Below are 27088 nucleotides of genomic sequence, written 5' to 3' on the forward strand. Positions count from 1 at the left end.
TTTGAACACACAAGGTGATCCGGTCTTACTTCAAGCGTGCAGATCCGTTCTTTGATGAGCAGGAAAACCACAGTCTCATCGGGGTGGCTAATGTCTTCCTCGAGTCCCTCTTCTATGATGTGAAGCTACAGTATGCTGTTCCAATCGTCAACCAGAAGGGAGAGGTTAGTGTCCTCCCCATGCCTTGGATCCTGCAGAGCGTAGTTCAGGAGCAGCAGGGTGGTGGTAGCGCACCGTTACAGTTTTCCGTCAGTAATGGCAGGCACGGTTTATGTGCATTATTCATACTCGTGTTTCCGTTCTGCTTGACGGTGATTATTCCAAGTACTTTGAGGAAAAGTAACTGTTAGAACCCGCTATGCCATTAACCTAACCACTTGGCTCTAAAACAGAAGAAAGAACAAAGTCTGGAAAAAGGATCTGCTTTTGCCCTGGTTGCTACAGGTGGCAGGCCGGCTACACGTGGAGGTGATGCGTATCAGCGGTGACATCGGGGAAAGAATTGCTGGAGGTGACGATGCCACCGATGTCTCCTTTGAGAAGGAGACCCAGGACAACAAGCTTGTATGCATGGTAAGTCTAGTCCCATTTGGAAGCAGCAGAAGTGTGGCTAATTTGAGGATTGTTTGTATTTAGATGGTAAACATTGTGTCCTTCTTCAAATTTTGAAAATATCTGTCTCTAAATAAATCTTCAGCGTTTAGTGTTCTGGTCCACGTTGCATCCTATGTCCTGCCTGGGTACCACCACACCCGTCCTGTGGAGTCTGGGATATGTCACCTCTTTGCCCAGGGCCATTCTGCTCTAAAATCATATGAATTTATGTTTACTCAAACTTCTCTGTAGAGAAGCCATGTTTTCCCACAAGTTTCCTCCTCCTGTTGGGTCTTGCGATGCCCTCTGATGCTGGCGGTGTTTCCCAGCCCTGGTCCTGTTCCTAAGCTCCTGCCGAGCTGTTTTTCCACATGTTTTGTGTTTCTTCTTCAGGAATATGCCTTTGCTTATGCTGTTCCATCATGTTCTAATCCCAGACCCGTTTCTTTCTGTTCTTCCTGTGCACACTGTTCGTGAACTGTGTGTTGAGTTACCTGTGAGACATCATGCCAGGTGCTGGGAATAGGAAAATGAACAAGACAGGATGCCCACTCTCAGGGAGCAGCCTGCGTAGTTGATGCGTTGTGTGTAGGGGACACACAAGTGAACAGAAGACACCGGTATTGTGCGAGCTATGTGCTCTGAGGGGGTAGACAAGAGTTGTTATGGGACACAGAGGAGACACCATTAATTAATGCAGATAGTAAGATCTGAGGACTATTTCTGGAAGAATGTGCACTTGAAGGAGAGCATATTATGGAAAACTCTCTGTAGGGCGCTGTGGTACTGTCTTGGGTGGGCGCTGCATAGATGTCAGGTAGGTCATCACCTTCCTGGGCTCGTGTGCAGTCACGTAGGTGGTGCCACCTCGTCACTCACTGCGACAGTGAAACAGTCCCCTTGGAAGTTTCTACGCACACCGTAGTGGGTCAGTACGCTGTAGGTTGAGAACCACCGTAAGAACCAGTTAAAAAGGTTTTTGAGGAGAAGAAATCAGCAAGGGGCTTAGAAACACTGTATGAATGAAAAGGAGGCCGTTAAAAAGTGAGACGAAGGAGGCCGGCACTTAGCTCTTACTCCATAATCTCTCCCAGGTCCAGTCTTGTGTCTCAGTAAATATTTCTAGAATCAAAATTGATTTTGAAAGGAGTCAGTTAGGCATCAGCTGCAAGGTATGGGGACACTAAAGCAGTTAGCTGGGACACCTTCTGTAGATCTTTGCATAGATTAAGAAGGCCTCAGATGTTTGTCAATTACTTCAGTATGAGGGGGTGAAATTCTCAAATTACTACAAGGTTAATCTGTATTGTACTGCACTTGACTTTGGGACATTTCTTTGAGCTTACGTGATTATCAAAGACAGAGACATAGCCTTGTTGACTCCATAATGGCCCACTGTCAAGGGGGGTGGACCAGAAATGCCATTGTGTGAGAGTTGCCGTTAGTGAAGTAACCTAAGAGGATATTCTCTCACTTGGGAAATTTATCTTTGTCACTGGATAACTTAAACTTTTTAAAAAAGAAATGAAGTTTAAATGTGTCAAGATCTTTTTTAATGGAAGATAGCAAACATATAGAAAAGCAGTGAGAAAAGTGTCCCCGAGCCCCATTCACCCTCCTTCGACGGTTATCAACTCACGGTCAGCCTTGTTCCGTTCATCACACAAGCTGCTTCTCCGCTGTCCCTTCCGTGGATTATTTTGACGCAATCCCAGACATCATAGTTCATCAAGAATAGTTCGGTATGTATCCCCAAAGGAAGAGTAATTAAAAAAAAAAATACAGCCACAAACCAGCCATGATACTGTAACAAAAAATTAATACTTTTTCAGTATTGTAAAGTATCCAGTCAGCTTCGTGGGTTGTCTCCGCTGATGTGTCTCTAGTTTATTTTGTATTTCAATCTCCAGGCTCTGGCCCTCGTGCTTGCTCCCTCCTACATGTGGCGCTCGCTTGCTCTCACTGTCACCCTCACACACGCGCGCGCACACGCGCGCGCACACGCACGCAAACACACAAACTACAGTTTGGTTGTTGTAGACACTGAGTTGTGTTTTCTCACAGTCTGGATTTTGCTGCTTGGTATTATTTACTGTGTTAAGATGCATTTGCTGTAAATTGGGATCCAGATATAAAGGTGATATATGGGAAAATTCCCCTGCTGTCAGCGCTTTTGCTGTCAGAGGTACAGTTTGTATCAGGAAGTCCAGGCCAATGCTCCGTTCTCTCCCTTTATTTACTGATTTTCAAAACTATGAATTGGTTTTCCTAGTAATATCCCAAAGTGACCGGTGAGATTTCTGTTTGTTTGTTTTTAGTCTTCATATCATTATGTGAGCTCTTGGATTTAAATACACTTGATGTGCTTGGTGCACTGTACTTACGACTCTATCAAAGCGCAGGCGATCTCATCTTCGGCCCTTCGGGTTGGCTCTGGGCCCTTGGACAGAACCTGACCCTCAGAGACTGCTGGCTCTGCTTCTCTGGGGTGTGATGCATCCTGGACGTTTCTTGTCTCAGACCTGGAATCAGCCATGTCTCCAAGGAACTGGATTCGTTTCGGTGGGAAGTAGTTTTTAAGAGACCATATTCTGAGCTGTAATAGCCTTTTGTGTAAAAGGAGGAAGACAAATAATAAACTGTATGATAATAAAATACTGGTGGAAAAAACAAAACAAACCAGTCTGGGGACACTTAAGATATCATGGGTGATAAGTATCACTGGCCTATGAAGACTAAGACTGGATTTATTTTTCTGTGTTGAAAAATAAAGTGTGCACATATTAACATACTGATCATTTTAATTACATTAAGTAAAATTCATGTATTTTAAAACCCCAAACAACATCAGTGTCTTCTGACATTCCTGGGCCCTGGTCTTGAGCAGCGGCAGGTTGAAGCTGGGGGTATTCTGACACCTGCTGGCGATTTTGGTTTCTGTGTGCAGGACCTTCAGCAGACAGCCTGTGCTCTAGACACTAAGATACTCCTTGTCCCTGGTGGTCTTCATTCCTGGCAGTCTCACTCCTGCGGAGCTGTCTGCAGGGGAGAGTTCAGCATATGGAATCTTGCATTCTTACTCATTTCAGTCTTAAAATTGAGATTGATTTCTGAGAAACAAAATTAACTTGCTGGTGGAATTCAGTCACAAAGAAGTACACATTGAACGTGCATCCACTCAGTGCCTGGCACTGTTTTCATTCACTTACTTCGTTGGTATGGTTAGTCCTCACACGAGTATGGTTGGTAGCTGTCCTGTTTTGTGTAGGAGAAAAAGCTAAGCCTAAGAAAACTAAGAATTTAAGTAATTTGCTCAAAAACGGAAGCTAATGAGTGGCAGAGATTTTTTATTTAGAACTGTGATTCCAGAATCTTGTAATCTTCCCAAATACCACACTGCCTCATCTTAAAGTGTGTGTGTGTACGTATGTGTGTGTGTACGTATGTGTGTGTGTGTGTATATAAAGCATTTTAAAACACTTAATGAAGAAGGGATGGTTTTTAAAATTTAACGCAAAATTAATTGCCAAATACTGATCGTTCTCTTTGGTTTGGATACATAAAATGTGTTAGTCAGTCTGTTTTTCGTAGCCTGTTAGGGAATTGCTATCTAGATGTTTGAAATTCTTGTTGCCATCACAGGAAAAAATAACGCTGGGAGTTCCCACCCATCACTTACCCATGATGTGCCTGGTACAGGAGAAAGGAGCCATCTGCTTTGTGTGATTTTCTGTGTATTAATACTTCCTGAAGCAATAAGATGATTATAATCATGATTTCTGAACTATTTCAACTTGTGCCACGTATTCAGATCTGGTTTTGTTTAATTTATTAACTGGAGGTTTGGAGTGGATCACACAACGTGCAGGACGTGACCAGGTGCAGAGTGTAACAATAGCAGTCATAGGAAAATTGGCCTCACTGAGTATAAAATCAGGATTTAGTTTAGTTTAATTAATTTTAGGATTTAGTTTCTTTTAGTTGGAGGGATTTTAGAATGTCGCTACGTATCACAAAAATTCCAACTTAAAAATCAAGCTGGTGCCGCCTGCCTAAAGAAATAGGTACACTGTTTGATTGCTTTAAAGTCTGTCATAGGCTTTTCTTCTGGGGGCATTTGAGTCTGATTAAACATGTATTTCTAATTGCACGTAGTCATCACAAAACTCCGTACGCTGCAGTTCAGGGCACGTTTCCTTTGATCCAGCTTTCCTCCCTAAATCTGCACAGAGAAGGTGTCAGTAAATGCCGGTGCAGAGAATGGTCAGCAGTCACCATCTTTCATCTCCTCCATTCAGTTCTCCAGTCTTCAGAGTACACATTCCTGATACTTTTAAAGTTTTCCAAAAAATGCTTCAGTAGCATTCCACTTGAGAACCTTGTTCCTTTTATTCACTGAAGTATCGAATACATTTTTTTGCCCTTTTCTGAATATTTGTTGCTTATTGGTATGCACCCTGTTTTCATTCATTTATCATTCTTGGCAATCTTGTATTCTTGTGCTGTATCCAAGGTTGGCCATGTTTGTATGATTAAATGATACTGATGTTTGAGAACTTGCTTCGTCTGAAGAAGATGATGACGATATAAAAAACCAGAATTTTAAGTGTTCTTCATCAGCCTGTAAATGCTTTAAAATATCCATTTGTATATAGCCATGCTCATTGATACCATATGTCAGTCTCTTGCTAAATATGACATTTCACAGATGCAGAAAGATTGTCCCAGAGTGAACGGGGTTTGGTCAGCATAAACCAGCTGTTAGTGACAGAGTCAGGACTGGAACCTGGGTCTCTGACTCAATGTACTCCTTGGAACTTTCTGAGTTAAGCAGAGCTTTGCTTTTCCTTCAGGTTAAAATACTCCAAGCTACTGGATTGCCACAGCATCTGTCCCACTTCGTTTTCTGCAAATACGATTTCTGGGATCAGCAGGAGCCAGTAATTGTTGCACCTGAGGTGGACACTTCATCCTCTCCTGTCAGCAAGGAGCCGCAATGCATGGTTGTCTTTGATCATTGTAACGTAAGTTTGCTTTCCAGACTCTTGTCAGCATTTAGTAACTCAGTGCAAAACGAAAGGAAAATGACCCATATTTTGTTGAATAGTCTGGTACCAATAATATGTCTAAGATCAGTTTCTTACAGTGGGTTTGGAGTCAAAGACGACAGTGTCATCAGCACACTGTACGTACACCTTAACGTTACACAATGTTCCATGTCAGTTGTCTCTCAGTAAAGCTGGGAAAAACTCAAAACTGTAGTGTCAGTGCGTGTAACTCCTCCACCATCAGAGGTTAACTGTTGTGTGACTATATATGTGTATACTTCTCCAAAAGGAATCCTAGTTCTGTATTAGTTACTGGAGAAACTGTCATCTAGAAAGGATAAGAAACTAGTGTTTTAGAGAACGTGAAGACAGAAGAGAGAGAAGAACCAGCTTTGTGGAGCACCGCGTGCTGCTCAGCCCTCTGTTGTTCTCTGCTTGTCTTTCCCACAGTTGTTTGATGCTAGGGCTTTTTTCAGCTGAGGAAGCCAGTTCAGAGGTCACTTTGCCCATGGTTAAGGAACTAGCAGAGCCAGGACTGCCAGATCCTAGATTCTCGTTTTCTACTGTATCTCAGTTGAGCCATCTCATGTTTTTCAAGAGAGAGGTCTCTTTCTAATCTGATTACAGCATAGAAATAGTTGTGTGTGCTAAAGATCAAGAGAGAGAGTGGAGATTCTATAACTTTAAAAAATAAACAGTTTTAAAGCTTAATCCTAATTATAGCAAAAGGCTGCCTTATATCTGTCTTACGATGATGGACAGATTGGAGAATTCTGAAAAATTAGGCAATTTTTTTTTTGCACTGATGATCATTATCCCGTTTCTTCTGTTATTGGAGATAGCTTCCTAAAAACTGCGAAAAAATGTTTTTCCAACACGCTGCTAACTTAACATAATAACTTTTGGATATAATAACTTTTATATTAAGTCATTATAGATCACTGTTGTTATTCTTAATATAATTATTTATACTTTCAAAAATAGCTTCCAAAATATTGCTAACAAGATAGAGTACAGTGCTGGCCTTTCACAATAGATTTTCAAGGTGAAAAGTTTTTTAAAGATTCAGAGTTAAAGTTAAGAATCTTAGGCTACCTGAGCATTCATTATGAGTGTTGGATGTGTTTTGTTTTGTAACTGAAACGTTCTTTTTGATTTCTCTTCTCCATGATGAAGTGAGGATATGTTGTCAAGTATAAGTGATCACAAGGTCACCAGAAAGTGTTACTCTTTCTGCTCTTATTTTTTTTCAGGAGTTTTCTGTTAGCATCACTGAAGACTTTATCGAGCATCTTTCGGAAGGGGCATTGGCAATTGAAATCTATGGCCATAAGATGAACGATCCTCGGAAAAACCCAGCCCTATGGGATTTGGGGATTATCCAAGCAAAAACACGGAGTCTTCGGGATAGGTGAATTTTAGATATTCATCTGATTCCATTTATAATTTTAAAAAAATTGCCAGAGATTAGTATTGCCATTTATCAAGGTTACCCATTCCTGAGTGTACCAGTATTCCAGGGGTGGATGGTGTTATTTCCAGGGTATCAATAGCACAGTTAAACTTCCTTAGAGGAGTGAACTTTGAAGAGTGATGGGAAAAGTTTAAGAATATAGTGGTTAAGAATAAAGGGTGAAAGGAATTTTTGGAGACTAGATTGCTTATCAGTATGAAATACTTGTAATTAATAACAGTAGTGAAAATGGATAAAGATATACTCTGGAATTCAGGTTTACTTATTTTATCTTTATCTTGAAGGTTTTTCCAAGCAACATCAATCATGGAAGCAGGAATGCTTACTTGCTGACAAGGATTTAATTTTTTAAAATTTTATTTTATTTAAAGAATTTTTAAATTGAAGTATAGTCAATTTATAATGTGATAATTTCTTGTGTACAGCATAGAGATTGTTATACATCTATATATTCCTTTTCATATTCTTTTTAATTAGACTAACAAGGTATTGAATATAGTTCCTTGTGCTGTACGGTAGGAGCTTGCAATTTGTCTATTTTCTATATAGTAGTTAGTATCTGCTAATCCCAAACTCCCGACTTATCCCTGCATGCCTCTCCACCAGAATCTTAAAAAGAAGAGTTAAAAGGAAAAGACTGAAAGAGCGGATATTTGTACTGCATCTAATTATAGATGAGAACCAGATTTTCTTTTTTTTTTTTTTTTTTTTGCACTTAGAAAGTTTTAGCAAATACTAAATTAGACATTGAGATTTTTTTCTTGATTTTCTTATTGACCTCAGCCAAGACACTTGTCAAGTCACTAAAGCATACAGTACTACCTTTATCTATGAAAAGTTACTCACTGCACTCACTTCTGTACATCTGATGTTTAGATTTTTGAATAAATAAACTTTTATCATGCCTTTCTGAATGAAATAAAGGAGCTATTGCTAGTTATGATATTGAGTTTGTTGACCTTTGCTTTTAATTATGTTTTCCAGTATATACTTGCATGTTACTCACTGAACTACAGGTAATTAACTCTACTGAGTTATTCTGTTTGGAGGTCATTTCATTGTTAATTTTCATGTGTCAGATCCTAAGCTGCCTGTATTGAAATAGAAAAGTATGATTTTCCAAGAACTTCCCCTATTTCCTAGATGGAGCGAAGTCACCAGGAAAGTGGAATTCTGGGTTCAAATCTTGGAACAGAACGAGAATGGTGAATACTGCCCCGTAGAGGTAATTTCTGCAAAGGACGTGCCAACGGGAGGAATCTTCCAACTCCGGCAGGTAACAAAGCTGTGAATGTTAACACTGAATTCTTTGGCACCATGAAGCCAATATTGGAGTCCTTTTAACAAACATCCATGATGATGAAATCTCAATTGGCCAAGTCCATTTCTTGTATTACAGCTATCTCCCGCTTCATGTGTATTTTCTTTCATTTTCAGAAATACTGCTCTTTATAATATTTTAAACCAGCTTCCATTAGGTTTAAGTAAGAAAAAGATAAGCTTTAAAGAATAACTTGGAATTGAATTGTAGGAAATAAGACAAACATACCAAGCAGCATTAGAACCTGTATAAAGACTAGGAGCCATGCAGTTTAGAGTCCAAGTATGTCAGGGTTCGGTTCTGACTCTCGTGGCCTGTATATCCGGGAGCAAGTTCAGCCATAGGTCAGGTGTAAGGTGAAGATGGTAACACCAGCTTTGCAGGATAAGTGTGAGGATTGGAAATAATGCATATGAAGCCCAGTGCTTGATGCGTGGGAGGTGGGAAGTCTTTTTCCCCCTGATACCCATCAGTTCTCTGCTCCCCTGCAGACATCAACTGGGTGCCCTATATAATTCAGTTCAGTTTGGACCCCAACCACCTGCATGAGCTTCACACTCCACCAGTTTAAGGGCCCAGACTTAAGTACAAAACTGCTTTACTTGAGATGCCAGCTGCAAGTTTCAGGTCCCCAGGTGACGCACACTTCTGTCTGACATGGCTACAGTCAAGGGTTCCCGAAACTCTCAGGTTTGGTAATTTCCTGGAAAGACTCACAAAACTGAGGAAAGCTCTTTACTTGCTGTTAGCAGTTTATTATTATAAAGGGTACAACTCAGGAACAGCCAGATGGAAGAGATGCAGGGGGCGAGCTGTGGAGGAGGGGTGAGGAGCTTCTGTGTCCTCTCTGGGTGTGCCAGCCTCCCAGCCAGGAAGCTCGCGAACCCCATTGTTCATAGGTTTTTACGGATGTACTGGTACGTAGCCGTGATTGATGAGAGTGTTGGCCTTTGGTGGTTAACTCAACCTCCAGCCCCTCTTTTCTCTCTTCTGAGATTTTGGGGTGGGACTCAAAGTTCCACCCTTCTAATCAAGGCTTGGTCTTGCTGATGACCAGCCCCCATCCTGAAGCCATCTCAGGGCCTGAAAAGAGTCACCAAATGAAAAGTGACATCATTAAAAAGCATACATGCTGCCACCATTATCACTAAGGAAATTCCAGGAGTTTTAGGAGCTCTGTGCTAGGAACTGAGGACAAAGACCTTTCTGTGATACCACAGGACATGTTAAGTAAGTGCAGCTAGGTAGATATGAATACCTGCCAGAAACCAATACAGCAGAGACATGTGGGAATTGTCACTTAACCCCAGACAGATGTGATCTGTAGTGTCTGCCTTGCCAATTAAAGATGAGAGAGGATGTCTTAATAGAGTTTACATGTAAGATTTAGACATCCTGGTTTTTGCTATACTTCACATGAAGTCAGTATTTTGTAGAATATTATGTCCTATGATAGTTTCCATACTTTGAAACAATAGTTAAAATATTAGAATGGCTCAAGAAAATGAATGTTGAAGTCATTCAAAGCAAAATATGAGAATAGGCTAAAAGAAAAAGAAGGTTTACTTAAAAATTCAGGTTTCTGAATGTCTTAGGAGGAGGAGAATGATAAGCCCTTGTTCTTTGACCTCAGCAAATGAATTTTAGCAAATCCATTCGTGCATGGACAAGGCACTAAAAGCAAAAGGAAATTAGCTTAAATTACAGCATGAGATATATACATAAAAATAGGATTCGTGAAGGTGTGAGGAACATCTTTTTCTGAACATTTGTTTAAACTATGTATATCTTCTTTGGATGCCTTAGAAATTCATCCGGAAGGCAAGACCAGATACTTTTCTGTGGTTTAGTATAAATCGAGTATTTGAGTGTTTGTCATACTTTGGGCAACCTTTCCTAAACGTGTTCAAAGATATGTTGGGTTTATCAGGAAAGGCTTTTTTGAAGGCTGTGCATCTTCACCTGGAAGCTGAAAGAATCATGCAAAGCTGGAAAGTTTCTCATATATAAATGGCAAGAACAAAGACACAGAGATTGGAGTTAGGTAAGGTTGGGTAGAAAGTAGCACATAGGAAGAGCTGGAAAGCAGTAAGGGAAGAGGTTATAGAAGCCTGTGGCAGCCGGGTCATCGAGGGCCTTGGATGGGAGGCGCCTTGGAATTGGTGTATTTAAGACTTGGAACCTGCTGTCCTTGAACCGCAAGGTAGCAGAGGAGAACTGTTTAGGTTAACCATATGTGTGGGCTGGTTTTGTGATTTAAAAATGGTCAAATAACAGCAATTACAAGCAGTTCAATCTAATAGTTTATGTACACTGTTCCCAAGCTTTTCTGTGGGACATTAAGACATTCCTGGATCTTTTCCTCCTTTTTTCCCCCCTCCTTATTTATCCTCCCCCGAAGTATAGGTACCTCACCCGTCACATTTGGGTACACATTCAAAATAGGTCGCTTTCTGTTCCAGGCAAAGTAAGGACAAAAAGTAGCTAATTGAAATGGCTAAATGATTTTAGACAATTAGAATGTTTTCTGGGGTACTCTTTCCACAAAACAGCTAATGCATGGTACTTGGAAAATATTAAATCAAAGGCACCTGCAACTCATCTCTTTAAATCTAGCTTGATAGGATCAATCATTGTCTAAGTTGATTTTCCTGATAATGCAAAGCTCTTGGGAATTAAAATCTGGTGGAAGAAGGGAAGAGTAGCTGACTTGACATTGTATATTCAGATTCTATTTTTCAAATTCCACTTTACATCCCTAAAATTTATAAACCAACTTTGAAGTCAATGACTGAGAATCCTGGGAGTTTTCTTTTAAGATGTTACTTCATTGTGAATATACAAAGTCACATGGTGTTTATTGTGCAGATGGGCTTAAAGAAAGAACAGCTTCTCTGATTAATTCTTAATGTTGCAATTTGGTTTAAAATTATTTTATTTTGGGATCAGAGCAGTGAATTCAGGAGAGTGTAATTATTCTTATTACTCTGATTGCTTATTTTTTGAAGTGGATCATACATACTGTATATACTGGGTTTGGTAAGCTGCCTTTTTAAAAAGAGTCTAGTTAACATCTGTCACCATACTCTTTAACTTATGTGTCATGTATGTTTTTCTATAGCAGTATTTTAATGACTGTAAATATTTCATTAATATACTACAATTTAAGCAGTTATCAATATACTTTTCATTTGTAACTAATTTTTTTGTTATTCTTAACATTGCTGCAAGATTTCTTCGTGTTCACATATGATTATTTACCTAAAACAGATTCCTAGAAAGTTGAATTGCTGGGTCGAGGGTTACTTTAATTTTTAAGGAAAATTGTCCTGCAGAAATATCTACCAATTTAAGTCCCACCAACAGAGTATATAATTGCCTTTTTCATAAACTTTGGGCAATATTGTAAGTTGCCTTTTTAAAAGATAATTGCTAGTTTAGTAAGTGAAAATAAAGGTGTTTCATGCTTATTTTGTTGTTTTATTGTTAGTAAATTGAACATTTTATATTGTCTAGCTTTTTGCATTTCTTTTGTTAATGTCTGCTTTTAATGTTTCTTTTTGTTGAAAAAAATAAGTAAACCATATATTTGTTCCTGATTAGCTTTTCAATGTGAGATTTGCTACTTAACGTTTAAGATACCGTGAGATGATGTCTCTAAAGATAAACACTTTTCTTAACATCAGCCTGTAGGGGGCTCTCTAAACCAAATTTTTTGAAATCAAACTGATTTTAAGATACTCTTAAAATTGTCTGTGATACAGGGGCAGTCCCGGCGAGTCCAAGTAGAAGTGAAGTCTGTGCAGGAATCTGGGACTTTACCGCTGATGGAAGAGTGTATATTGTCTGTTGGCATTGGATGTGTAAAAGTCAGAGCTCCTAGATCGCCCAAGACTCATGAGACCTTCCATGTACGTTTCTGTTGACAGACCCAATAAGACAAGAGAGTCTTTTGGAATCTGTCAGAAAACTGCCTTCCGCAAACAGTTCTTTCAGCATTTTGTTTTCCTTTGATGTCCTTTTTAAAAAAGTTTGCTTACTGTGTTACATCTGCATGGAGTCACTGCACCAGACCGTTGGTTTTCCCTGGTACATGGCAAACTGAGGGTTAAAACATCTCAGCCTCCAGAAACTCCTCTGTGCCTGCTAGTGTTGAACCTCCCCCACCACCCACCGTCTGCAGAAACCCCCTACTGCTTGTAAAGACTGTTTGCCAGCAGGTGTTTGATTTCCCCTGGGGAGTGGGGCTATAAACCCAGCAGGGAAAGTATTGTCCTGGTTCCCGAAAAGGTCAAATCCGTGTTCACTTTCCTGTAGAGAAGCTCAGGGTTTCACTCCAACTCCGAAAACTGTAAAACTGAGAGAGGGAGGGCATTGATGGGAGATGGAGAAACATATTCATTAAATTAGAAAATCTAAAGTATGGGAAAAGATTCAGATTGTTTGGCATAGCCTGATTGTTGGATAAATAATTGTTTTGGTTCTCCATAATGTATTTTCTTCTCTTAGGAGGAAGAGGAGGACATGGACAGCTACCAGGTGATGGAGCACTGGTCAGCCTCCTCAAATAGGCTTGATTCAAGTGCTAAATTACACATTCCTTACTCTCAGCATACTGTTACTTACTAATTAGACTATTAGTTTTGATTCAAATATTGATTTTTCTCAAGTTAAAACAGAGCAGGAAACAATCATTTGTGACTGTTATCCCTTTCCAAACCTGGAGCCCCCGCCCCTTCCAGGTCCCTACAGATCAGTTTCTTCACATCCCCTTCTTTGTACCTTTTCTCTCCTCAAATGGAGTCACCCACCTCCCCCACACCGTCAAGAGCTGCCTCATACTCACCTTCAGTCAAGCCATGCCCCCTAGGTATTTTCTGTCCTTTAAGCCAGGTCTCCTTTTCCTACTTCTGGGTTTGTTCCTCCCTGCCCCCTGTTTTCCTAATTCTTCTGCAAGATTTTGTTTATGTCTGTTAAGTTTTATTTTGTGAGTCTGTTTACTCATCGTTTAGAACGGTCAGAGCTCTCTGGACCCTGATTATGTCATCCAGTGTAGTCACTCTCCTGGTTTGGCATCATTCTAATTTGATAAAAATGTCTGCCTTCCTATAAGTCATTGATAAAAGTACCGTATCAGATGGGGTTAATACAGAGTCCTATGGCACAACCATAGAGACTTCTTTTAAGCTGTCATTGTTCCATTCATCACTGTTCTTTGGATGTGATATTTCAGTCATTTATAATTTTGTCCAAGTAGATCCCTTGCACGTTTCTCCATCTTGTCCACAAGAATGTCATGAGCTATTTGGTTAAGTGCCTTAGTGAAATCCAGATACACACAATATCCTCAGCATTCCACTGATCTACCCAGTGCCGTAACTGTGTTACAGGAGGAAATGAGGTGAGATCGGCCCCCAGTCAGGTGTTGACTGGTAGAGTTGTTAGTCTGTTGATGGACGCACCCCCTCCCCCGAAAAAAAAAATCCACAGAAACCAGGAAGAGAAGCACTTAAAAGATTTGTAGAGACTAGTGAAACATGTTGAAGACTTAGTTAAGAAATTTGAAGAATTCTTATGATGGTTCTAAGGGATATAAATCTGAGGATTATCGAGTAGTATTTGTGATTTTTATCCAGCAGAGGCCTTTAGAAGATCTTTGTTTCGCAAATGCGTGGGAGTTCTATCCTTTAAGCCAATAGAAATAAACTAGTTCTGGGTGTCAGAGATGCCCTTTTAGAAATGATCTTAAACTAGGACAATGATGCTTTAATTTCTGGAAGTTTCTGTTCTGAGTAATGGCTGGAGTCACTAGTGGTGGTCGTAAACACTTGATGTTTTGCGTAAAATAAGACAGAGCATAGGTTTCAGGTGTATTTTTTTTTGTCTTGCATTCTATTTACTATAATTTCCCTTGTTTCCTTCCAGGATCGGGATTTAGAGAGACTGCGTAGAAAATGGCTAAATGCGTTAACAAAACGTCAGGAGTACTTAGACCAACAGCTGCAGAAGCTTGTCAGTAAACATGGTAGGAGAAGCAACTCGAGTATTTCCCTCCCCTGAAGTCAGTATGTACTTAATCCCCATCTGCAGCCACATAAATTGAAAGTAAATGAACACATCAGTGATGGGGCTGGTGAGAGCGGAGGGATGGGACGTGTTTGTCTCATATCCTCTCAGAAGGACATTTATCCAGTTGTAAGGATGTCTTTCTGTAGGTCCCCCCTCCCTCCAAAGAAAGAGAAAATACAGTACATACAGTAAACATTGTCCCTCAAAAATAACTAAACGAGGTGCTAGCATTTCTTAATTTCTTGTTTAAAAGCACTTGAACCCTCTGACCGGAAGAAATCATTCCTGCGCATTCCACCCTAGGCCTTCCGTGAACTGAAGGTGGCTTCTCTGTGCGAGCACACCGGCCTCTCTAGTGTATAGTTAGTTTCTTATCGTGAACTTTTTACTGTGAATTAGAGGCAGAAAGTTGCTAGTGAACCCGCATCTACCAATACCTGGAATATAGGCACATCCTGTTGCTACACGGTACGAAGCTTAAACAGCAGGTGAGCAGTGGGATACCAGTATCTGATCTTCATTCCTGATGTTCCAGATAAGACAGAGGATGACGCTGACCGAGAAGCTCAGCTTCTGGAGATGAGGTTGACTCTGACGGAGGAGAGGAACGCAGTCATGGTCCCCTCTGCCGGCAGTGGGATCCCAGGGGCCCCAGCGGAGTGGTATGCGTGCTGCCTCGTGTCTTCTGAAGTTTCTGTTCGTGGGGCTGCGTGCTTTTTCTATGCATTTTGCCTACGTGTTGATTAATGGAGGACCCATCATAGCTTGCGGGGGAAAAAGTTGTCTGAATTAGAAGAAGTGTTAAATTATTTTCATGAGTTGAAGTAACTGTGGCCTTGAACTGTGTTTTATTAAGTAATATTGTTATTGGCCCAAGTAATTAAGATTTCTGAGAATTCTAAATCAATATTTAGTACCATTGCACTTAGCATTTTAAAAAAATAGTTAACATGTTAATTACTTGGGTCATTCCCTTAAAAGACTATCCAGCCATAATAAAATTGCATCTCCGGGAGTTTTTGATTTTGGTGCTGGCTTAAACTGAACTGTCAGCAAATGTTCTCTGCCACTTTATAGAAATTAAAAATGATAAATTCAGCCACATGGGGCTGTTAGGTATATAATTTTAGAAGAGAGTACCTTTAAACAAGGGAGCCTCAACTTCCATTATAAACAGGTACACATGTCTTCTAAGACTGAGCTCTGGGGTCACACATACAATAGTTACACGCGAGAGTAGCAGCATCACAGTTAAGTCTGTGGCATCTCTCGTGGGAAATGGTAGCAAACCCAATACCCAGAATTACCACTGGTTGACCTGCAATAGCTCGGAATGTATTAAGGCTGAATCAGGAGGGACACACTGCTGAGAACGTCTGCTTTATTTGAGACGCTGTTGTTCACCATGTTTTAGGACCCCGGTTCCTGGGATGGAAACACACATTCCTGTTATCTTCCTTGACCTAAATGGTAAGTTAGGAGGTGCTCTCTGAAGGCTTACCTCTGACAACTCAGTGTCCAGGTAACACTTCAGGTTCTAACAAAAAGTGCAGTCAGGCACTTCTGTAAGCCTACGGTTAGGGTCTGTTTTCTGTGTGCCAGAGGACTCTACTACCTGACAGAGGATGAACTCTCAGTAAGAATAATGTTTTTATAATACAACCGTGATAGGTATGTTTCATCAGGACGTGTTCTCGCATTTCTTCCTGCAACCCACACCGCTGCGTGTGCTTTGTTCTCCCATCAGTTTAGGGCGGCAGTAATGTTTTCCTGCACTTAAAATGCTTTCTTTAATTCTTAGGAAACGACCTTTCTTCTGCAAGGACTAATAACTAGTGATGCTTCTGTAACGTGCTTTCTTTTATGTGGTGTCTTCTTGGCATCACCTAGTGGATTTCTCACTTTTTCTGTGAGTTCTTGTGCTCTTCCTCCCTGCATCGCCTATTTTTGCATGACTGTCATTTTTTTCCCCCTTCATGTAAAGTATTTTGGATGTGGCTACATTTTACATATATTCCGTCTGAGGAGGGGAAATAAAAATGAAAAGGGAGATTAAAGAGCTAAAAATAAGTTAAGAGTCAGCATTTAAATTCCAAAAACACCTGCAGAAGAGCTGTGTATTAGATTGAACTATCCAAAACAGACAAGCTTGGCTGTCCACAGTGGTTTTCCTCCGTCCAGGGAAAGTGCATTACAACATCCGAGGTGTTTAGCGTCCTCTGCCACTAAGCTTACTCGGACATGTAGGAGATTTTTATGCATATGCAGAGTCAGAGAAGAGCACTTAGCCTCTTGCACTGTCCGTCCACTGCTGGGGTTTTAATTGCCACAGCACTCTGTCCTGCCTTGGAGACTGAGGGCAGTTCTGGCCTGTTCTTACGTTAGGTTCCTGGATGGGTGAGGGGAGTATGTGTGTGTGTGTGTATAGGAGGGTTAGAAAGTGGAAAAGAATAAGCTTCAAGAAGACCTGTTAGTATGAATATTCCAAGACAGGAGCAGGACCCTGTTTAGCCCTATACCGCTTCTTGGTCCACCCAAGCCCACACACCAGGAAAGATACTTTTGATGATTAGTCACAAGTTTAAGATGGAACGGGAGTTTGGAGGGCGAGGCTTGGAACTGAATAACCGAAGGCCCCAGGGCAGCCCTTCATTCTAGCTCATGTAACCATTGATTCTTTGGCAGGGAAACTGGATATCTCGTTCACTGCATAGCTGGAGTTAACTGGGGGTAACTGGAGTCACTCTCATTCTCATTTCTTCGGTGCTCTAAAAGACAAGGAATTTGAGTTACAACCCTGTCATTAACATTTATGGGCTGACCTGGAGTGATCTCTTGGGTTTCTTGACTTCAGTTGCTTTCCATGTGAAATAAAGCATGGAGGTAGGAGATTGAATTAGATAATTTCTTGAGGCACTTTCCATCTCTGAGATCCGTGAATTGTTTAGTGGTCATCATCTGTGTTACGTAAGATTTCAGAGCCAAAAGCGGATGAAATCTGTAGCAGAAGAATTCTAATACTAAGCACATTGAAATTTAGCTGGTAGGGGTGATCCTTTAAAATGATCTCCAGATTTAATGGGACTTCTTTGCTTTTAGCTGATGATTTCAGCTCCCAGGATAACCTTGATGACCCAGAAGCTGGTGGATGGGATGCTACCCTGACTGGGGAAGAAGAGGACGAGTTCTTTGAACTGCAGATTGTCAGACAGCACGACGGAGAGGTAAACAAAGCATGACTTGGGGAGATGGGATGAAAAGTGGTTTCTTTAACCTTTCCATGAGCCTTTTGAAGCAATCAACATGGTACTCATTTCATTGCTTACATTTCTCAAGGAATATAAATGAAAACCTTTCATTATGACTTCCAGAAAGAATGAAACCACTTTGAGAAGGAGTAGACCAGTCAGATTACGTCCATTCACTGTTTTACTTCTTTTCCTGGTGAAGGGTCTCTGTTGGTACAGTTCAGGTCAGCAGTGGTCCACTGTCTAGGGAAATGCTACTGAAGTACATAGAGGTTAAAGGGCACGATGTTCGGGATTGACTTTGAAATGCTTTAGTAAGGACTTCTTAAAAGGGGGAGGAAAGAATGGATGAGGTCAGTGAAGCAAAATCTTGATGTTTGAAACTGAGTAATGGGTACGCAGTGGCGACTTACTTTCTAATTTTGAGTATATTGGAGAAATTATAAAATATTTTAAGGAAGGAAAGCTAACGTGATACTTCATCACTTAGTGGTATTCTGAAATTGCAAAACTTGAACTGTGGTGCATTCTGTAAGACAGCGGGCCTGCGCCCTTCGTTAGTAAGTCAGTGTCACGAGTGACAAAGAAAGGCTGGGGAGCAGCCCAGATTAAAGAAGGCTAAGAGGACATGACAAATCTAGTGTGTGATCCTGGATCAGAACAATTGAAAATTTGAATATGGACTTCATGTTATGTAGTAGTATTGCACTGATGTTAAATTTCCTGAATATGATATTTGCTCTCTGGTTAAGTCAGAGGATGTCCTTCCTCTTGGTATTTGGGATGTAGAGTTATGCGTCTGTAACTTTAAAGTGGTTCAGCAAAAAACAAAACAAACAGTACTGTATATATATGAGAAAGAGAGAGAAGGGTAAGATGTTAACAGCTGATGAATCTACGTGAAAGATATACAGGAAATCATTATGCTAAATTTGGAACTTTTCTTTGGGTGTTTTTCAAACTAAATTTTAGATACCAGCCAGGCAGGAGCATCGTGCTCCGCCCTCCCCAGAGTAGGGTGATGGAGGCCACGTCCTCGTATTCCACGGTCTTCCGGGGCGTTGCTCTGAACAGAACTACACTTGTGACTGGCATGGACCACTTCGGCCCGAGCCAGGATGTTTCCTCGTGAGGTCTTTTACTTTTAGGAGGAAGGGTAGACTGGGTCGGTCTGTCTTCTCCACAGGTAAAAGCAGAAGCCTCCTGGGACTCTGCGGTGCACAGCTGCCCGCAGCTCAGTAAGGGCACGCCCGCGGACGAGCGCGTGTTCCTGATCGTGCGGGTGACAGTCCAGCTCAGCCACCCGGCCGACATGCAGTTGGTGTTACGCAAACGCATTTGTGTCAGTGTTCATGGCCGGCAGGTGAGTCTTTGATCCTCCTTGAAGAAAATGACTTTGGGTGAGACCTGAGGGCAGGGCCGTGGAATGATGGTTCTGGTCCCCTGTCCCAGCAGGCTCTGTGAAGCTCTGAGCTTTTCTTTCCCACGACTCTTACTGTCCTGTAACTGCATTTGCTTTAGTCCTGGAACGCGTCAGCCCGACCTCCTCCTAAACGGCCTTAGGTTGTTCCGCTGAATCTTTCTTACTACACGGTCACGACTCACAGCCGTTCCTTCAGGTACCATGGAGCCTGTCCAGGCAGAGTTCATGTTTTTGTCTTTGACTTTTCGTCTGGGTCCTGCAGGAGGAGATGATGGTGCAGTCGGGCCGATGTCTGTGCTGCTTACCCTTTGTTTTCCATGCCTTTCTCTCCTTTCACTCATCTCTGCCAGTGCGTTGATTCATATATTCGGAGAGAGTACTCTGTCGAGCACTGGGATAAAAAGACAAATAAGAAATGGTCTGCACCCTTAAAGAGCCAGTGTCCATTGGCCTCTGTAGGATGAAAACAGGCGACTCCTTTCTGTTGTGATAGTGCGACGGTTCAGGAGCTCGCCACGTGCAGGGAGATGGCAGGGGAGAGGGTGAGAGTTCAGTCGGGGAGGCTTCCGGGAGGAGGGTGCCCGTGAGCTGCCCCTCTGCAGACGGGGAGGTTGGCAGGAGGAGGAGGAGTTGTTGACTGTTCATGGAGAGGAGGGGAGAGGAGGAAGGAGACGCCCCGAGGTGGTGAGGAAGGAGAGGGCACGGCAGGCTTGGGGGCCCGGAGGAGCTCCGTGTGACAGGGTGGCTGCAGAGGCCAAGGCCACGGCTGCCCACGCAGCTGCTGCTGGGTTACGGAGGACCTTGTGCCCTATGAACAGGTTTAGTAGAAAACTTATAGATAAGAATATAAACAATTTCTGCTACTGGCTTTGCAAAGATAGGATTTGGGAGGTTGATTCTAGGGACTCTTCTCAATACACTGACTAAAACCAGGGCAGATGAAAATAAATCTTTTCATTTAAAAGAGCACAGCCATGGTTGACAGAGTCCTAGATGTAATCTGCACCCCTCAAAATTAATCTTTAGTTCTAAATGTCACACTGATAGCAGCATTTGAAATGAAGACTGGCAGTAATGCTGTTAAAATTGCAGCTCTTGAGCTTGGCGATCCAGCATCCATGAGATGCAGGGCACGGCGTAGCTGCGGACGGACATGGTGCAGCTCCCGTTCACTTTTCTCGGCCTCCCTTTTCTCGGAAGTCTTTAAGGGATTGGAAAAGACGATCACTCCTGGGGAGCATTTGAAAGAGTTACTTGCCAGTTGAGAACCAGAGGTTCTGGTTGCTGGGCGCTGAGACTGACCTGGCACAACTTCCAGCCCTGAAAAACCCTTAGCAGAAAGGGTGGGTTATAGAGTCACAGGGCTTCTTCTGTTTTTGTTTTTGTTTTTGTTTTTTCAAGTAATATTTTTAAATTGTAGGGATAAGGAGTTGCTGCATTTTCTTCCTGGTTGAAATGATTTGATGGCATCAGATGGAAGCTGCATGCAGCCTCCCTCCTGATTCAGATAGTTCATTCCTAAAAACTGCTCCTTTGTAGCAAGAACGGGACTTCCTTCTGACCCTAATACGTGCAGGTTAGCTTCAGTAATTCCGCACGAGTAGAAAACAAAAAAGCAAGATACCAGCAGCACCCACACCTCTTCCCACCACCCATAAAAAAAACCAAACTGCATCTGTCCTCTGACCTGTGTGATCAGCGGTGGCTCAGCTTTGCAAGGCTGGAGTCGAGAGCATGAGGGGATGAAATTCATGCATTCTAAGAGGCTAAAACCTTTTAACAAATTAACTAAATTATAATTAAGTAAGTTTGTGAGAATATGTACTTCTGAGACCGAACAACTCTTTTTCGGTTCTGTTTGGTGGGGTTTTTTTTTGCCTGTTTCCAACGTTGCTTTTTGCATGGGGGTAAAAGGCTCAGTGTCAGTTTAATATTCCCTCTCCTCCTTATCGTTATTCACCAATTGTATTCTGCCCTCATCCCTGCTCTCTTCAACCTCTACAGTATGTTCAGTCTTAGCAGCATCTTCAAATGAGTCATCTGTGCATTAATTCAACAGTTCAATTCTTAACTGTGCAAAGAGCGCCGTCAGCATAAACAATGACCATGCACTCTTAAATCATTCTTCATAACGATCCTGCTTTGGTCAAGAATTTAATGCCTGAACTTGTCAATATTCATGGTGCAAGATGTCCATCGTGCTGTGAAGAAAAAAAAATTTGAGAGTCCCCAGTCCTTGCGTACGTCTTAGTTAGAAGGTCATTTTACTGGGTGGAAGTCAACAGTCCTGTTTCCATAGCCCGTAGGCAGGACTGCACCAGGTCCCCGGTGTCCGTTTCCAGAGCGGGGTCTGTGCTTCTCATATATTGGGTACAGGACCTGTCACCTGGCAGGCATCGTATAAATTGGTTTTCTGCACTAAGGTGAAGTTGAGGAAACCTGTATTCAATGGTTTGGATTTTGATTTGCTTATATTGGAAATGTCTTTTTGTGTGTGTGTGAAATACAGTATCCTTTGTGCTGTCTCTTTGTTAATGAAAACTCAGTTTTTGAGGTGGGAACCCTGTCTTCTGTTTTGTTTTTCTCTAGGGTTTTGCTCAGAGTTTCCTAAAAAAGATGTCACATCGAAGTTCTATTCCAGGCTGTGGAGTGACTTTTGAAATTGTCTCCAACATTCCAGAGGTGAAGAATCATATATAATTTGAATTTACTAAAAATAAACATGTAAAAAGAGCTAACTCTCTGAAAAGCCATCTACCCAAGGACTACGTATTAAATGAAAATGTGTTTTTAGGGAAATGCTGTAGATTTGTAGCGGATTTCCCAGTCTTACCTTGATTTATACTAACATGTGCTTTTGTGGCTTTAAAGGTTCTGGTTTTAGTATTTTGTTAAAGAAGAATCTTTTGAAAAGCAAATCAGCATCTTTTTGCACATAGAAGAGGATAGAACCTTCAAAGGGAGGCATCAAAGCATAACAGTTTCAGGGACTCATTTTGGAATCACACAGAAACCTTGTTTCTGTAACGTCTTAGTGAAGTGAACCTGGTAAAGTTACTTGGAGCCTAAATTTTTTTATTTATCAAGTTGGGTGTTTAGTGATACCTTCTGAACAGGGTTGTTTTTAAGGATTAAATGGGACAATATACACAAGCTGTTGTGCACATGCTAAAAAGTAAATTGTAATTGCTGTTATTATAATACTTACTATTATTATTTTATTATTGTTTCCCTTCTGAGCTTATCAAGATAGATGCAGGAATCAAACAAATGGAGCTGAAAATATCCCTGATAGACGCTTGCTAGAAGATGTAGTTTATATATACCTCCTAGCATTTAATCCCTGATTTAGACAGAGGTGTTCACCTGGTTATTGGCACAGCTAGTAACGAGGTCCTCCTTACAGGGGAAAGAGAAGTGAGGTTCTAAGAAAGGGACTCTGTGAAAAAAAGAAGAGTGCGTCCTTCTGCCACACTGACCATCCAAAATTGGGGAATGGGTGGGGAGGTCCAGACTGTGCTGTCCTTGGGGGTGGAAAATAGGAAGTGACCCTGGGAGGAGCACTCCCTCCTAAGCACACCATCCACATCACCTTCATTCTGTTCATTCGGGGGCTCAGTATTTGTTGGTTGATTCTGTTGAGTTTTTGCGCAGTAGATGGACAATACTTATTTTAAGACAGAGATCCATTTTTGGAAGAGTGAAAAGATTATGCAGTACTTAGGCTTTGTTTTAGAGTTCTTACGTTGCAAAACACTTTTTCCTCCCAAATAATGTCAAATAGTAACTAATTCTTTCCTGGGTCTTCAAAGTGTTAGGCTTCCATAGCAAACGTTAATTATTTAACTGTTTAACTTGGAACCTGCTGAACATTTAAAAATTGAGCCTGTTTTTGAGTTAAACTAGTTGCAAAGTGTTGGATCTATAATAGATGACTCTTTGTACACTTACATGTGTAGCTAGAGGCTTCCTGTTTATTCTCTGTATCTGAATGTTTTCTGTGTTTTTCCAGTTTCAGATCTTAACTCTAAATGGCTTAAATGCAGTTGAGAAATGTGACAGCTGTATTGAACTGTCTTCAGTTTTTCCTTTTCTCCCTTCATCTTTCTTCCTTTCCTCTGTCCTCATTTGTCATTTTCTTATCCTCTTTAAAAGTGCTTTTATTCTTCAGGTGATACGGCTTTCAAAGGGCAGAAATGTGGGGGAATCAGCGGCGAGATAAACACATAGCCCCATGTGGTTGGGCTACCTGTTAATAATTAGCTAAATGTCTAGGTTGACAAGTGTTTTGTTCACAGTATCAAATCCTGATGAAAAAGAAAAAGGAAAAGTGAGACTTAACGCTTATAGTGTAAGGACTACACCTAGTTTATCTTTTATTTCAAAACAAAATAAAAAGCTTCTTAAAAGCTAGGTTTCATCATGAAAAAAAGCCCAGAAAAGTTCTTTGTGTTCCATATTACAGAAGCTAGGAGGGCTTGTTAGCAAAAAGAAGTGGTCACAGACCAGAGGGCAACAAGAAAAGGTTTTGGCTTTCTTTTCTGTTTTAGCAGCTAGAATGCTTTCATTGCTAGTGGGAATATAAACTGATAAAACCACTGTAGAAGACTGCATGGCAGTTTATTATAAAGGTTAAATAGACACCTACCCCAGGACCCGGTAATTCTGTTTCTGGGTCCTCACCCAGGAGAAATGAAAGCATATGTCCATACAGATTTGCACAGGAGTATTCAAAGCAGCTTCATTCAGAATGTCCTAAAACCGAAAACAGCCCAAACACCCATCACCAGATGAATGGGTAAATAAATTGTGGCATATCCATACTGTGGGATATTGCTTAGCTATACAAAGAAAGGGCCTTTATGAATGAATCTCTGAATCACTATGCTCAGTGAAAAGACAGATGCAGGAGAGTGTGATTCCATTTTTGGGAAATTCTAAAACAAGTGAAGCTAATCTATGGGGAAAGAAATTATCTGGCCTCAGGGGAGGGACTGACTGTGAAGCCCATGAATGAACTTTCTGAGGTAATGGAGATGTTTTATATCCTGATAGGGGCGGGGGGTGGGGGCGGTAACATGGATACATGCGTTTCTTTAAAGCCCAAGTATCCCCTTTCTTAGAGAATCAGGGTAACGTCCATCTCTTTCAGGTGCACGTGGTGCTCTGTGCCGAGTGGTGAGGGGAGTGCTCCATCAGGGGTCGGGAGACCCACGTTTTATTTAGTCTTGTCTCTTTTGCTAATTTTCTAACTGTCCTCTTTCCTCATCTGTAAAATGAGGCTGATTCCTAAGCCCAAACCAGTTACTGTAGGAGACAAAAGTTTTGTGAACTTAAGCCATCTTCCAAATTTTTCCATATTTTATCCATTCTAGGGCTCATGTAAGTTTTTGAAAATATTTTTGAAGTTAGAATGTGCCTTATAACTGATGATATCGTAAAGTTAACTGGCAGAGATTTTTTCCCTCTCCTTAGTGGTATAGAAAATGTTTTGTTTCTTAAAGTTGATGGCATCTTAACTTGCAGTGGCAGGTGGATATGTATGTTGTAGTCTTTGACATTATTGTAACAAATTCACCGGTAAAGGAGAGCACCTGATGTTCCCTGAGAAGAGCACTTTGTTATAAACCAGTTTATAAACCAGGTTAGCTTGAGATAGTTGACAATGATAACGAAGTCCCTCCCTGACGCATGACCATCCCATTTACATGCCTGGACCACCTATGCCGAAGGAGCAGGGGCGGCTCTGCTGGAAAGCACAGTGAACGAGAGTTTGCCTGGATACTTGTCTTCTTGGTTGGCTCCCAGCCTTGGGCCTCGACCACTCCAGAGCTGGGGATCAAGACCACATTTGGAATATGTAGTTCATGGGAGGCTGTTTAGTCAAAGCGTTGGAATCCAGCCTTCCTTTCCCTCTTTTCCTCCATACCCGAGCCCGCCGCCTGTGAGGGTTGCTGTGACCCCGCACTCGTCCAGCTGTCACCCCATTCCTCCTCATTCCTCCTTCCAGCCCCTCAAGATACGTTCCTGGAGCGCTGCTATGGTTAGATTTCCGACACCCCCACTGAATCCTCTCTAGCCAGGCGTGTCTTTGTTTGCAGTGGAGATTTAGGAGAGAACATATCTGTTGATGGTGTTTCAGCTGCACCGTGTTTAACTAGCCTTTCAAGTCAACATAACCACCATTTAGACCATGATTTCTGTGGGAAATGCATTTTGAGTTCCAAAAGCTGATTCTAAAGTGGAATTTTGGAATGCATCCCATTTGTTTGTTCAGTACTCTTTGTGTGTGTGTTTGTATAGATCAGGAAGTTTTTATAACATTTTTCTTCTGCGATGTACTTAATTTTAATAGACAGCTTTCCATTCCCCAGGATGCCCAGGGAGTAGAGGAACGAGAAACATTAGCAAGAATGGCAGCTAATGTTGAAAACACGGCTTCTGCTGACTCAGAGGCTTACATTGAGAAATACCTCAGGAGCGTGCTGGCGGTAGAGAACCTTCTCACTTTGGATCGTCTTCGCCAGGTCAGCCAACAGAGCTGGTGGCAGTGGTGCCAACCCAGCCTGATTCTGGTTTGACTTTCTGCAACTCATGGTATTGTTGCATCTAAGCTTTCGAAGCCTTCAAGTGGAGCATATTAATGTAGATTAAACTTGCCATATAAATCTTTGAAGATCCAAAACCACATTTGGAAAGTTACTTTTTTTCCAAGATGATAAATGGTATCTAGTTGCCTTGAAGTAATGAAAGAAAATATTTAACTCTTGCTGGCTAAAGAGTTATTTTACAAAATCCTTGATACTGGGCAAGAATGTCTCTGAAGAAATATGTAGTATTGAGGCAGAATGCTGTCCCCTTCTTCGCCTGCCACAGCCTTGGAGTGGGTCTCTGGAAGGGAAAACAGAAATGCCAGTGGTAAACCTAAGCCTTAGAAAAACCCTAAACCTCACTTCACATAGCAGTGTCACGACTTTTTGTTTTAACCAAAAATACTGACGAAAAATTGAAAGTAAATGGTCTGATTTCCATAATCTTTCTCCTGGGGCTAACTCCTGGCCAACCTCGAGGGGGCCGTGAGTAGGTAAAGCAGGGAGTGACCTCGGTCAGCTGTCAGCTGTATGATTAGCGCTGACTCTTCCGCGGTGACTGTAACCGGGTCGTTCTGTCCTGCGAAGTGACTGCCGTTGTTGAAGGAAGTAGGAGCCTGCCCGTAGCTCAGAGGCGGCTTCAGGTGCTGTTACCGTGGAAGCGGGCCTCTCACGTGTGTTTCCCCTGCGTGTTCTCTGACCGGCAGGAGGTTGCCGTGAAGGAACAGCTGACGGGAAGAGGGAAGCTGGGCAAGAGGAGTCTTAGCTCTCCGAATGTGAACAGGGTGAGTGCGTGGGCCCGCCCTGGGCTCTGCCTGGGACCTGCTTTCCCTCCTCTTTGCTTGGGTGACTCCTTTCCGTCTTTTAAATCTCCGCTCGGGTATCATTTTCTTCTCCGAGCTGATTCACGGTCCTCGTTCTCTGCCCTGCAGCATCTGCATCCACCTGTCACCGCCCTGTCTGACATTATAGGGAAGGTGTCCGTTTAAGTCCTTCTCTGTTTCTTGTTTATCTTTCGATCGTCAGTGCCTGTTAAGTGAGTATTTGTTGAACTAAAATGAAACTAGCCAAGTACCTAGGGAAAGCCATTTGAATTTTCGGGGCTTAAATTCAGTTTGTTTCCAATTGAGAAGTCTGGGCTAGGTTTACAAACTCGGTTGCTTAGAGGCCATCCAGAGTAGCATAAGTGAGTAAAACAAGTTACCTTTGTTTAGTAGAGTAAGTTTGGTTGGTTTTGTAACAGTGTCACAAGTTTGTCACTTTTTAAAAACATAGATACAATTTATATGCATATTAAGCATACAAATAATTCTACGCAAAG

General features: G+C 41.7%; 1 protein-coding gene across 2 annotated transcripts in view; it reads left to right on the plus strand.

Annotated features, from left to right (window-relative positions):
• The window catches only part of KIF13B (kinesin family member 13B), a 165800-nt gene that overhangs the window by 103721 nt on the left and 34991 nt on the right, over positions 1-27088 (plus strand). For both annotated transcript variants that reach the window (XM_074355608.1, XM_074355607.1), the window contains exons 20-34: positions 15-164; positions 445-573; positions 5448-5618; positions 6896-7053; positions 8260-8392; positions 12202-12348; positions 12947-12976; positions 14363-14462; positions 15042-15168; positions 15921-15976; positions 17606-17730; positions 18941-19117; positions 21767-21859; positions 25552-25704; positions 26475-26552. In XM_074355608.1, coding sequence (XP_074211709.1) covers positions 15-164; positions 445-573; positions 5448-5618; positions 6896-7053; positions 8260-8392; positions 12202-12348; positions 12947-12976; positions 14363-14462; positions 15042-15168; positions 15921-15976; positions 17606-17730; positions 18941-19117; positions 21767-21859; positions 25552-25704; positions 26475-26552 — 1827 coding nt within the window. The remainder of the gene's footprint in view (positions 1-14; positions 165-444; positions 574-5447; positions 5619-6895; positions 7054-8259; positions 8393-12201; positions 12349-12946; positions 12977-14362; positions 14463-15041; positions 15169-15920; positions 15977-17605; positions 17731-18940; positions 19118-21766; positions 21860-25551; positions 25705-26474; positions 26553-27088) is intronic.

Source organism: Camelus bactrianus, chromosome 31 (assembly GCF_048773025.1).
Source record: "Camelus bactrianus isolate YW-2024 breed Bactrian camel chromosome 31, ASM4877302v1, whole genome shotgun sequence".
NCBI classification, from domain to species: Eukaryota; Metazoa; Chordata; class Mammalia; order Artiodactyla; family Camelidae; genus Camelus; species Camelus bactrianus.